Here is a 13890-nt window from a genome sequence, read left to right as displayed (position 1 = left end):
AGGGGGGTGGCTTGAATTTAACACACGGAAACCAAAAATCCACGGTGCTTATCCTTCCTCGGAACGAAAGCAAAGTTTAGTGTTTGAACGGAAACTTAGTCCCGGAAATCCTTCGCGTGGCGAGTGGGAGACGGCTAGTTGCCAAAGTTTCTACACAGCACAGTGTATTTAATTTTATTTTATCAGTTTATTAGCTTTAATCGCCGGCGGGAGACGGATTTTTGAGTTAGCGGTACGGCAGAACACAAACTTTTATGTTCACTATCCGACGGTAAACCGCGACGGTTCAAAGTATTATTTCACCAGCTCTTCTTGGGGCAAATATCTCTCCGAAACGCAGCGCTCCTTCGACAAATGACCTTACGGCACTAGTAGGAAATTCCACCTGGGGCGGATCCCGAAATTCTGCGCCTTGAGGACTAGGGCAGCACTTTGAATTATATATCCTCGAGAAATCACAACGTATCCTAACGCGATTCACTGCATCCAAAATAATGGGGTGAAGCTCAAAGGTTCGCCAAAATATCCTCTGATTTGAACCGAGTCTTCTTCGCCAAAAAAATCAACCCGAAAAGAAAATAACACTTCGGAACGGGTGCAAAAAGCACGCAACTGGGAGCAACCGAAATAAGCCGGTGGCTCAAACCGCCAAGTGTACCAAAACTATCGCTCAAGGTACGTGTTGACCGCTTGACGTACTAACCGCGAGTCTTTTCAAAAACGATCCCCTTCTTCAGAATTGAAATGAAAAAACCACACCCAAATTACCATAAAACAAAAATGGCTCCCGCTAGAAATTCTCCCATTGGTTTAGATAAAGAAAACTTAACCCACTCCAACTTCGTCATTAACCTCCAAAAACTGCTGACCCAACTGATCTCACGGTTTTCTGCTGATGACGTGGAAAGGCCTTATCTGTTGACGGCTCGATGCTACATCCGCTCCTTTTCTCGGTCCAGACGGCGCCAATCGTTGATAAACTAACGACAAACAAACTCGCATTACTCATGATGACGTCAATCAGCTTTGCACTCTTCCCACGACGAAATTAAATCTGAGCGAAATTAAATCTATCGGACCATAGTCTTGAGCGAACCGAAATGCCCAAACACAAAACTTCTAACCGGAACAAATAATGAAATATACAGGGTGACCTGCACTATCATGACAAGAAATTCGAAATTTTTAATGAAATTTGGCGCGAAATCAAACCACTCGTTACAGTACCCCCTTCTGTTTTTTAAACGAATAAAACCTGATGAGCTTTGAAAAACAACAATAAAAAAAACGAGTACTTCCCCTAACCTACAGAAATAATCAATATTAAATATAAATTCGTCTACACCCATGTGTCCCATTCGTTGGTGATAGATCTCGATAATCCCCTTTCTTCGGTTTGTAGGTAAATAAATCACCCACCATTCCTGTGTTTTCTTACTTTTCCTGAATAATATACCTTGGTGTAACACAAAATTCTCTCTTAGTTTTTCAGCCCTTTCGTGCTTGTTGTCTTCAATTTCCCTTTTTATCCACGCACATTTCTCATCTTCATCCTGTTCTTCTTGAATGTTCTTTAAAATATTTCTCAGTTTCTTTTCTTCCTTTTTCTTTTTTACCTTCCCGATGGTTATAGCTGGTTGACTCTTCTGGGTAGCTCCGTACCTTGACAAGAAGTCGGCGATTCTATTCTTGGCTCCTTGACAATATTCAATTTGTAGGTTAAACTCTTGAAGTTTCAGAGACCATCTTTGTAATCGTGAATTCAATGACTTGCATGTCAGCAGAAACGATAGCGCTTTGTGATCGGTATATATAACTACTGGGTACCCTAAAATGTAGGTCCGAAACTTTGTAACTCCGAATAATATCGCTAAGAGCTCTAATTCGGTTATGCTATACCTCTTCTCAGCATCTTTTAATCCTCTGCTAGCGAAAGCTAACGTCCTCATTTCTCCTTTTTCGTCCTGTTGATATAAATGTGCTCCTAAAGCGTTAATGGAAGCGTCAGTATATAATATGAACGGTTTCGTGAAATCTGGAAACTTCAGTATCATCTCTTCATTGAATCCATTCTTCAGGTCTTCAAAAATTCGTTGGTATTTCTCATTCCAATCCCACTTTGAGTTCTTGGATAACAATGGTGCAAATCCTTGGCTGACTTCCGAAAAATGGTTTCTGAATCTTCTATAAAAATTACACATTCCCAAGAAAGATTGCAGTTCCTTCAAATTCCTGGGCGGAGGGACTTCCCTAATAGCGGCCAATCGGTCCGGGTTGATCCTCACTCCCTCTTTCCTCTTCACGATGTGTCCCAGAAACTGTATTTCTTCTTGTAAAAACTTGCTTTTCTTCATGTTGACGGTCATCCTAGCCTCTCTTAGCCTTTGGAATAGTAATTTCAAATGTTGTTCATGTTCCTGAAACGTCTTCGAAGCCACTACTATGTCGTCGACGTACACCAAGGCGTACGATAAAACCTCAGGTCCTAAAACTTGATCCAGACAACGGTTGAAAACCGCTACAGAAACGTTTAATCCAAACGGCAAAACTTTGTATTGGTAACTTCTTCCATTCACCAGGAAAGCCGTATATTTCCTTGACTCTTCATGTAGCGGTATCTGCCAGTATCCTGCAGTTAGGTCAATCGAGCTTAAATACTCCGGGTTGTCAAATCGTTCCAAAACTTCTTCCAAATTTGGTGGTGAATTGCGATCTTCTTCTATGATTTGATTCAACTTTCTAGCATCCAAACATATTCTCACGTCTCCTCCTTGTTTATTGACAACGACTATAGGATTCACAAAAGGTGATGATGATCTTTCAATGATGTTGTGTTCTATCATCCTTCGGATTTCCTTGTCCACCGCTCCCCTTTTCGCAAAAGGTATCGGATAGCTCTTCTTGAAAAACGGCACATCTTCTTTAATTTTCAACTTGCACACAAAATCCTTTACTAAACCGGGTTTCGTTGAAAAAATATCCTCATATTCTTCTACCAGTCCATCGATAGCCTCCCGTTCTTTGATATTGTCGTTCCCTGGTTGGATCTGCATGCTCACAGCTTGAACTCTTAAATTTCCTTCTTGAAATTTTATATAATGGTCGACTTCGTCGTCCTGGAAATATACTTCTCTTTTTTCTACGTCAATCTTCACCTTCTTTGCTGTCATCCAGTCCATGCCCAAAATAGAGGTCGATTCTAACTTCTTCACTACCAAAAATCTATGTTCATGTTGGTTATCTTGTATTTCTACTCTGAGGAGAGCTTGGTTGATTACTTTAACTATCTTCCCGGTGATTCCTTGTATGGTAATCCCACTCACTGGCAGGGTGATGACACGTGGGTTTCTCTTCTTTATAATCTCAAATAGTTCTTCAGATACCACACTAACTTGACTACCGGTGTCTAATAACATCTGCTGCTCCACCCCCTCCAGCTTTCCTATCAGGATTGGGTTGCATTCCTCTACTACTTCTCCTTCATTTTCCAAATCACTACCATAATTTTCCTCTTCCTCATAATCTTCCGTTAGTCGGTTAAGTTGTAGCACTTTATCCCCTTCTTCCTCTTCTCTCTCTTCTTCAACCTGATGTTTTACTTTCTTCATATCCTCAATTAATTCTTCCAAAATTTCTTCTTCTGTTCTCACCTCTCCGGGATCTTTTTTCATTTGTTTTCTTCCAACTTGATGCGTCAAATTCGCGGGGTTAAAATAATGTTTGGTAAAGTTGATAATTTGAGTTTGCTCCTTGGTTCTGGTAACAATCTTCGGGACTAGTGGAGCTCCTGGTCCCTGGCACGGTAGTTTTCCGGCTGTGATGATTCTGGTCTTCTTTGCTCTTCATAGTTTCTATTCGGGCCAAATGTCCCCCTTCCTCTTCTATAATTGTTGTAGCTGTTATATCCTCCCCTGACATAGTTGACCTGCCTCCGGGTCTCTTGCCTTTCATTATTATCTTGCCTCGGCTCCTGATTTCTACTTGCATTATAGTTCGGCCTGGGCCTATCATCTTGGCGGGAAATTTGAAGTCTCTCTAACGTCTCCACTAATTCGCCGATCGTTCTTACAGCGGATCCTATCAGCACGTCTTCAATATCTCTGGGAAAATGCCGGGATATGGCATTCACCAACTGAGATTCTTTCATCACTGGCTGTAGATGGTTGGTTTTATTGACCCAATACCAAACATGGTCGCTATAACGCCCGAACTTAGCTTGATATAGCCGGGGTGTGGCAAGTCGTAGTCTAATCTTCCCTTGCACCTCTTCTGACCAATATTGTTTGATGAAATCCTCTTTGAAATCCTCCCACGATTTCCATTTGTTTCGGTTTAAGTCGGCCCATGCCTTGGCGTTGCCTTCCACCATTCCTTTGGCATAAGCCAGCTTGTTATCTTCATTGGGCTCGAAATTACGGAGGTAGTTCTCCAAGCTCTCTACGAAACTTATCGGGTGTACGGTTTGAATATTCCCGTCGAATTTTTTCGGTTTCTGGTGAAGCAGGTGATCCGCTTTATAAATTATAGATGTGGGGTTGATGGGGCGAGGTTTCTTTTGATTTTCTTCCCACTGGGTCTTCAGCTCCCCAACTCCGGTTTCACACTCGCGTATTTTTTCTTGTTGTGTCTCCAGCAACTCTTCTACCTCTGCGTGGTTTCTGACCAGTTTTTCTTCAAGGACGATTTGTATTTCTTGCTGTTGACGACCAAATTCCGTTTCTACTGCCTTTAACTTGCCATTGGTTTCTTGTATGCTTCTCTTGATATCGCTTTGGACTCGTTCTTCTAACTTCTTTTCCTCTTCTTTGACTTCATACTTCAATTCTTCCACCATCATTTTTGTTTGGTATTGGAGCTCCTGCCTGTTTCTTTCCATTCGCTGTTCTAACCCTCCAATTAAACTGTGGGTCTCTCTCTGGGTTTCTTCCAGTTTCCTTTCCATGCTGTGTTGTCCCGCTTCCATCTTTTTCTGGTCCTCTTGCATTTTCTTCTGGCCCTCTTGCAACGCGCCTTCCACTTTCTTCTGGCCTTCTTGCATTTTCTTCTGGCCCTCTTCCTGTACTTGGATCAGCATCGCTATCATGTTGGTGATCCGGTCCATCTCCTCTTTCCTGCCACTGAGTTCCGTCTTCTTTGTTTCTTTTTTTTCTTCATGGCTCACTTCAGGTGGTGGTTGTTCACCGCTACCCCCTCCACTTGGGTTCACTTGTTCTTCTTGGCTCCCGAACAAATCTTGACTTTCCTGTGAAAACATCTTGTCAGCAAGGTTCGTTGGTTGCTTCTGTTTCTTATATCCTAACCTTCCTATTTTTTGGGACCCAAAAGAAAAATTCTACCGCTATGGTCGTTGATTTAACAAAAAACACCGCCCTTTCGTCTACTCCAATCAAAATTTACAAACCCCTAACAAAGAAATGGCAATACAAAAAACAAACAAACAAAATCCCTTCTCAATGTTACGCCTATGATTTTTTTCTCGCGATCTTATCCTTGACTCGACAAAATTCCTTCCGTCTCTCCTTTCACGCAACCTTGACCTGGTCTCGTCGACTTCCGTTCGTGAAAACGCTTACAAAAAATAACAACTTCCAAACAAATGCACACAAAAAAAATTTATCTCGGGGTGGTTTAGTGGACTTCGAGCCCCTACGTTGCTAGGCGACAATTGCTACGGGGGTTCCTTCTGGCCTTGAAAATTACCATCGGTTCCGCCCGGCAAGGCAAACCGTCCTCTTCTTAGGCTGCTCAATCGATAAAAATAAATGCTCCGGCTAACTCAAATCGGTGGGCTTTTAACTCTTTTTAAAACTGTGTAACCAACCTTAACCTGCCGCCTACCAGTCTCCTGCCTCAACTCCTACTTCTCCCTTTCCTTCCCCTCGTTCTTTGTTAAAGACAGGCACTTTGAACCCAAATAGATAATATATTGTAATGAAATTAGCGATACAAACAATTTACAGGGATCTAGCAGTTCTTCTCTTCTCCTTATAAAAACACTAGCTTAACAATGACAACTAAAAAATCCTAACAGGTGAAATTAATTTACTCAAGGGGTGGCCATCCTCTACAGTTTGAAAAAATGCAACAATAGGTAATCAGTTTTTTAATCCAGCGTGGGCTGGGACTTATTTAAATAAACACAAAAATGTATCCTACTCTTTGGTAATCGTTCATTGGACTTTAATAAACAATCAAATCAAATTTTTTTATTGTAGCTTAATTACCAAAAAGTGGAATTTCACAGAATATTACAAATTTAATTAGACTAACCTTCACAACATTTGTACAGCCGATCTTGTGAACTGCTCTTTCCTCTGGTACAGGGTGGATGTGATGAAACCTGACACTTAGGTCTCTGTGACTTCCTAGGGGGGTGGCTTGAATTTAACACACGGAAACCAAAAATCCACGGTGCTTATCCTTCCTCGGAACGAAAGCAAAGTTTAGTGTTTGAACGGAAACTTAGTCCCGGAAATCCTTCGCGTGGCGAGTGGGAGACGGCTAGTTGCCAAAGTTTCTACACAGCACAGTGTATTTAATTTTATTTTATCAGTTTATTAGCTTTAAACGCCGGCGGGAGACGGATTTTTGAGTTAGCGGTACGGCAGAACACAAACTTTTATGATCACTATCCGACGGTAAACCGCGACGGTTCAAAGTATTATTTCACCAGCTCTCCGAAACGCAGCGCTCCTTCGACAAATGACCTTACGGCACTAGTAGGAAATTCCACCTGGGGCGGATCCCGAAATTCTGCGCCTTGAGGACTAGGGCAGCACTTTGAATTATATATCCTCGAGAAATCACAACGTATCCTAACGCGATTCACTGCATCCAAAATAATGGGGTGAAGCTCAAAGGTTCGCCAAAATATCCTCTGATTTGAACCGAGTCTTCTTCGCCAAAAAAATCAACCCGAAAAGAAAATAACACTTCGGAACGGGTGCAAAAAGCACGCAACTGGGAGCAACCGAAATAAGCCGGTGGCTCAAACCGCCAAGTGTACCAAAACTATCGCTCAAGGTACGTGTTGACCGCTTGACGTACTAACCGCGAGTCTTTTCAAAAACGATCCCCTTCTTCAGAATTGAAATGAAAAAACCACACCCAAATTACCATAAAACAAAAATGGCTCCCGCTAGAAATTCTCCCATTGGTTTAGATAAAGAAAACTTAACCCACTCCAACTTCGTCATTAACCTCCAAAAACTGCTGACCCAACTGATCTCACGGTTTTCTGCTGATGACGTGGAAAGGCCTTATCTGTTGACGGCTCGATGCTACATCCGCTCCTTTTCTCGGTCCAGACGGCGCCAACGTTGATAAACTAACGACAAACAAACTCGCATTACTCATGATGACGTCAATCAGCTTTGCACTCTTCCCACGACGAAATTAAATCTGAGCGAAATTAAATCTATCGGACCATAGTCTTGAGCAAACCGAAATGCCCAAACACAAAATTTCTAACCGGAACAAATAATGAAATATACAGGGTGACCTGCACTATCATGACAAGAAATTCGAAATTTTTAATGAAATTTGGCGCGAAATCAAACCACTCGTTACAATGCCTGCTACATCCGCCACCAGGATGTTGCATTATGCAAACTTTTTATCTGGATTTGATTACCAAATCGAGTATAGGCGAAGTGAAGATCATGCCAATGCTGACTACCTTTCAAGATTTCCTTTACCCACAGAAATCGATGGAAAAGAAATCAATACAGAATCCGTTCTACAAATTCACCAAATCGACCTACTTCCAGTGACCCAGAAAGAAATTAAAAATCAAACGCTAAAGGATCCAGAGCTTAAAAATTTATATTTATCTCTACAAGCTGGTAACTTGTTACCAACAGGCTATTCGCAAACCGAATTTGAATTGTTGGACGGTTGTATTTTTAAGGGAATACGGGTTGTCATACCAAAATCTTTACAACACAAAATTTTACAAGAACTTCATAGTGCTCACGTTGGCATTGTTAAAATGAAGGCACTCGCGCGTAGCTATGTATGGTGGAAAGGAATAGACTCCGACATTGAAGCACTGAGCAAACATTGCATGCATTGTTCGAATGTAGCAAACTCGCCTGCCAAAGTATACCATCCTTGGGAATATGCATCATCCCCATGGCAACGTATCCATATTGACTACCTAGGACCTTTTATGAACACTTACATCCTTATTATCGTAGATGCTTACACAAAATGGATAGAGGCAATACCGATGAAAAATATTACTGCAAATGCTACAATACGCATTCTTCGTGACATCTTCTCTCGTTTTGGATTACCAGTTACAGTAGTATCGGATAATGGCAGCCAACTGAAATCGACAGAATTTGAAATGTTTTTAAAATCAAATGGAATTCACCACAAATGCATCGCACCTTATCACCCTGCGACAAATGGACAAGCTGAACGATATGTCCAAGTGGTAAAAAAGGGATTGCGCAGTATGATGAACGAACCGGGAGATCTACATTTTAAATTATGTCAACTTTTACTGCAGTATAGGAAGTTACCAAATTCAACCACAGGTATAAGCCCTGCAGAACTGATGTTCAAAAGACCCATAAGGACCAAGATCGATCTAGTGAAACGAAATGTAAAATCGGAACAGGATAATAGAGAAAGGAGAATATGTATGGCTCGGAAATTCAGCATTGGTGACAGGGTTCAAGTGAGGTGTTACGCTAACAAGGTCTATAAATGGAAATATGGCGTGGTAACATCACAAACAGGACATCTACATTATAACGTTATTGTAGATGGAATTGTACATAACTACCATGTGGATCAAATGAAAGCAACCGCAGTAGAAAACCGGCAATATGTTCCAACCAAAGAAATTCAGGAGCCTCAAGTAAAACCTAAAATTGAACCACCACCTACAGAGGTAGAGTCCGAAGGATTACCAGTACCTGAAGGAAATCATGGACCCAATGATACAATTCCAATTTTGGATGCAACGATACCTACAAGTTCAGCGGAAGAACCAATTGAACGTGAACAGGGATCAACTATTCCACGAAGGTCGACCCGAACAAGGAAACCACCAACCAGATTAGACTTGTAATATTATTTTCTTTCAGAAATAATTAGTTCTTTCTCATGTTACTCATTTATACCATTGTAATGAATTATTCTTTGTGGGGAAGAGTGTTATATATATGTGTACGTAGACGGAACGGGAGACACAGAGAAAATGACATGTACTTTTTAGGTTATGCTTTTTTACTTACTTACTATGAAATATATTAAGTGTACAAACGAATACTGGTATTCTGAATTATTCGACTTGAAGACTACGTGCCGAACATAACAGTTCCAAGATTGTTCTACCTGTATGGTAGTCACTACATGATTGTGAAAGAAATTGTTCATGTGTGCGCCTTTCAAATTTCATCTCAGGAAAGCAGGACTCTGTCATCTACATAATCACCCTCAGATGTAATGTACATTTGGTACAAGAAAAATAGCCGGAGTGGCCTTTTATATACAAAACGCTAGATTTTGCTACAGCGTCCATTAAAAACATTGCAATTTTAAAATCGTATGTTTTCCCCAATAATGTAATTCCATTATTTGTTAGGATTGTTGCTTCATCAACAAATTCCTTCATAAAGTCATTAAAATTATGTGGCTTTTGATAGCCAGCAAGTGTTATATTGCAAAATTCCAAATCCATAATCACACACAAAATTGGGTACAACTGACTGCCAGAACTGTGGGAAAGTGGTACACCGTCAATATTTACACCGATCTTAATAATGGTACTTTGGCCTTTTATTCAAATTGCAGTACTGTTGATGTATTGAATTTTGGATACCAAAATGATAATAAAGCCCTGGATTAACTGTAAGAAGTTTGGTATGTCTGGGAGTTGACAAAAATGTTCGAGGATCTTTGGGAAGATTTTTAAATCCTTGTACACCCAGAGATAGTATGTGTAATAAATCTTTAGTTGCCTCATGAGTTATTTTGTGTTTTAAAATCCACTGCCTAAGTTCACTTATAGTTTGATTCTCATGATGAAATTTCAAGGAACTATCAATAGATTGATCAATGTTTACATTACTTGATAACGGACTAATTTCATTTATTTCATTATCTGATAAGTCACTATTACTACTGACAGAAGTGCTAGAGCCAGATAGCATATTTGTAAAATTGGCATTATCAGTAATATTAATGGTAGGAGTTTCAAGTGGAGGTTCAATCATTGAATGTGAATTATCGATTTTGCATGTAGGATGATTTATAGGTATTACTTTTACTTGAAGTAAGCACTTGGGAATTTCTAATATGCAAGTCATAATCATCTTTCACAAGACGTCGAAATAGTATATTGAAAGACAAGTGTTACAATGGGACCTATTGTAATACGACTATCTTGTGGCACGAGTGGCGACGCGAAGCGTAGCCACGAGTGTCCGCAAGATAGGAGTATTACAATAAAGCATTGTAACACGCGTGTTTCATACTATTTTTTCTATTTCGGTGCTTTAATTTAATTTAAAAAATCATTATCAGAAACTATAGGGAACATTAGAACTAACATGTTTTATGTTGGGAACACTTTTTATGCCGTTAAGTTTTAGGTTGGCAGCGTAGTAAGACTGACATTTTGAAGTTCAAACATGGAAGTACCCAACGAAGTACTAGTAGGGGAGCTAGCACGAAATCCACTGAACGAGAATGATCAAAATTTTAACCGATGGAGTTCCATTTTGCCCTATCAGAGTATGCTAAAATCGATCGTCTGCCGTCTCAGGTCATACGACTTAAGGCGCTGCGTGTACTTCTTGTGGTACCAATTCTGAAAGGTTGTTTTTCGAGAAAATAAGTTATACACCAAATGAAAACGTTGATAATAGCTCTTAAAAAAATATTTAAAAAAATCGCGCACATTGGATAACTCCGTAAAAAAACAATTCTTAGTCGGTTTTTCACGAACTTTCTACGGATATAACTAGGTTACCGTTGGATGAATGAAGCTGATTTTTTTACAGACTAATGATAGGTACAGCCAATGACTATGAGAGTGTTTCTTTTTTAAATTTATTCTCTAATTATAAGATATCTTATAATGTTAAGATAATAAGATAATCTATATGGATATAAATACACTGCTATGCAAGTAAAGTACAGATGGCGATGCTTCGAAAAGGCTTATAAAAATTTTGCTAAGCATACAAAAAGTACAGGTCGAGGTTATAAGAAATTGGAGTTTTACGATGAGCTGCATGATATCTTTCAGAAGGAACCAAGATTCTACCCAGAAGTACTCACTTCAAGTGTAGCAACAAAAACTTTGCAAAAAGAAAATGCACTTCCTCAAAATGAAAATGTGCTTCCAACAAGGTTAAGTTTTGTCTTCAAACTATAGCCTTTTGTTAAAATATTTTTTTGGTGAGGCGCCACTTGCAAATACAATCACAACCATAACGCAAAACCCACCACAAGGTTTTAATGTTCAAAAGAAAGGTTACAAACCTACATCTATTGTTCTGGAAGGAATACATGCAGAAATGAAACGGAAAAATGATCTAACTGAACAGAAATTAGCCATAGAGAAAAAGAAAAATGAATTGTTAGAACGCAAATTGGAGTTAATGAGTAAATACTTAGCAGAGAAGGAGAAGTCGGAGATTTAAATTGCTCATGTTGTGTTAAGTAATATGTAATATTTAAGTATAATGACTTATATAATGCTACGGGGGTTCCTTCTGGACTTGAAAATTACCATCGGTTCCGCCCGGCAAGGCAAACCGTCTTCTTCTTAGGCTGCTCAATCGATAAAAATAAATGCTCCGGCTAACTCAAATCGGTGGGCTTTTAACTCTTTTGAAACTGCGTAACAAACCTTAACCTGCCGCCTACCAGTCTCCTGCCTCAACTCCTACTCCTCCTTTCCTTCCCCTCGTTCTTCGTTAAAGACATAGGCACATTGACACCAAATAGATAATATATTGAAATGAGATTAGCGATACAAACAATTTACAGGGATCTAGCAGTTCTTCTCTTCTCCTTGTAAAAACACTAGCTTAACAATGACAACTACTAACTAAAAAATCCTAACAGGTGAAACTAATTTACTCAAGGGGTGGCCATCCTCTACAGTTTGAAAATTGCAACAACAGGTAATCGTTTTTTAATCCAGCATGGGCTGGGACTTATTTAAATAAACACAAAAATTTATCCTACTCTTTGGTAATCGTTCATTGGACTTTAATAAACAATCAAATCAAAAATTTTTTTACTATAGCTTAATTACCAAAAAGTGGAATTTTACAGAATGTTACAAATTTAATTAGACTAACCTTTACAACATTTGTACAGCCGATCTTGTGAACTGCTCTTTCCTCTGGTACAGGGTGGATGTGATGAAACCTGACACTTAGGTCTCTGTGACTTCCTAGGGGTGGCTTGAATTTAACACACGGAAACAAAAATCCACGGTGCCTATCCTTCCTCGGAACGAAAGCAAAGTTTAGCGTTTAAAACGGAAACTTAGTCCCGGAAATCCTTCGCGTGGCGAGTGGGAGACGGCTAGTTGCCAAAGTTTCTACACAGCACAGTGTATTTAATTTTATTTTATTAGTTTATTAGCTTTGGCCGCCTGCGGAAGCGGAATACAGATTTTTGAGTTAGCGGTACAGCAGAACACAAACTTTTATGATCACTATCCGACGGTAAACCGCGATGGTTCAAAGTATTATTTCACCAGCTCTTCTTGGGGCAAATATCTCTCCGAAACGCAGCGCTCCTTCGACAAATGACCTTACGGCACTAGTAGGAAATTCCACCTGGGGCGGATCCCGAAATTCTGCGCCTTGAGGACTAGGGCAGCACTTTGAATTATATATCCTCGAGAAATCACAACGTATCCTAACGCGATTCACTGCATCCAAAGTAAACTGGGGTGAAGCTCAAGGGTTCGCCCAAATATCACCTGATTGAAACTTTAACTTTATTGTCTCACTCAGAAAAAAAAATACATTAAATTAATAGAAAATTTGAGGCGAAGTTCAGCTTCGAAGTAATTCTTCTTAGCTGCTCTTACACTTAACCTCGTTGGTGGCATACTAAAAATGTACAAATACAGCTTTAAACTTAAACTTACTATAACATAATCATCATGGAAAAAAAAACAAATGCAAGAAAGAGATGGAAATGTTTGCTTTTATGTGTTCGACTTTGTAGCACTAGTACTTAGGTGTTCTTTTACTTTCTTCCGAAACCTGGATAAAGGTAACAACTTGAGATTATCAGAGAGATCGTTGTAATAATGTGCAATGCAGTAGGAAAATGATCTGCGCCCTAGTTCTGTTTTAATGACTGGTATACTTAACTTGCCTCTAAATCTCAAGTTCAGGTGGTGTACGTCCGTGCGGTAAGTTATTTTGTTGTATAAGTATGGTGGCGTTTTGGTTGAAATTATTTTGTGATACAAACACAGCATGTGTAGTTTTCGACGGTTGAGCATGGTTAGCCAATCGACTTCTATTAGTTTATGGGAGATTCTGTGATACTTTTTAATGTTAAATATTAAGCGTAGACAAGTATTTTGAATTTTTTGTATTCGTGCAATGTCTCGCGAATCTAGACAAGGCCCATATACTGTATCACAATAATCGAATTTAGACAACACCAGGGAATGGCATAAAAGTGTTTTAATTTTCCGTAATTTTCCGATTCAGAATGTACCTATTTTGATAAATTAAACGCATACTACAGTAAGCATTTTGTATACATTTAGAGATATGCTGTTTATAACGAAGAGTGTGGTCTAGTGTTAGACCGAGGTTTTTAGCTGTTTGCATAATTGCAATACTTTCGCCATTTATTTTAATGTCGATATTGTTGATTATTCTTTGCCTA

At 39.5% G+C, this 13890-nt stretch overlaps 2 protein-coding genes across 2 annotated transcripts; one reads left to right on the top strand and one right to left on the bottom strand.

Annotated features, from left to right (window-relative positions):
• Positions 1-3775: 3775 nt before the first annotated feature.
• Positions 3776-5254, bottom strand: LOC116162764. The gene has a single exon (XM_031476465.1). It carries the CDS (start codon positions 5252-5254, stop codon positions 3776-3778), a length of 1479 nt encoding a protein of 492 aa, XP_031332325.1.
• Positions 5255-11125: 5871 nt separating this feature from the next.
• Positions 11126-11720, top strand: LOC116166739. The gene is made up of 2 exons (XM_031481829.1): positions 11126-11370; positions 11420-11720. The coding sequence occupies exons 1-2, from the start codon at positions 11141-11143 to the stop codon at positions 11661-11663; spliced, it is 474 nt and encodes a 157-aa protein (XP_031337689.1). The 5' UTR covers positions 11126-11140; the 3' UTR covers positions 11664-11720.
• The last annotated feature ends 2170 nt before the right edge of the window (positions 11721-13890 follow it).

Source organism: Photinus pyralis, unplaced genomic scaffold (assembly GCF_008802855.1).
Source record: "Photinus pyralis isolate 1611_PpyrPB1 unplaced genomic scaffold, Ppyr1.3 Ppyr1.4_LG1, whole genome shotgun sequence".
Classification (NCBI taxonomy): domain Eukaryota; kingdom Metazoa; phylum Arthropoda; class Insecta; order Coleoptera; family Lampyridae; genus Photinus; species Photinus pyralis.
This window is presented reverse-complemented; position numbering and strand designations above follow the sequence as displayed.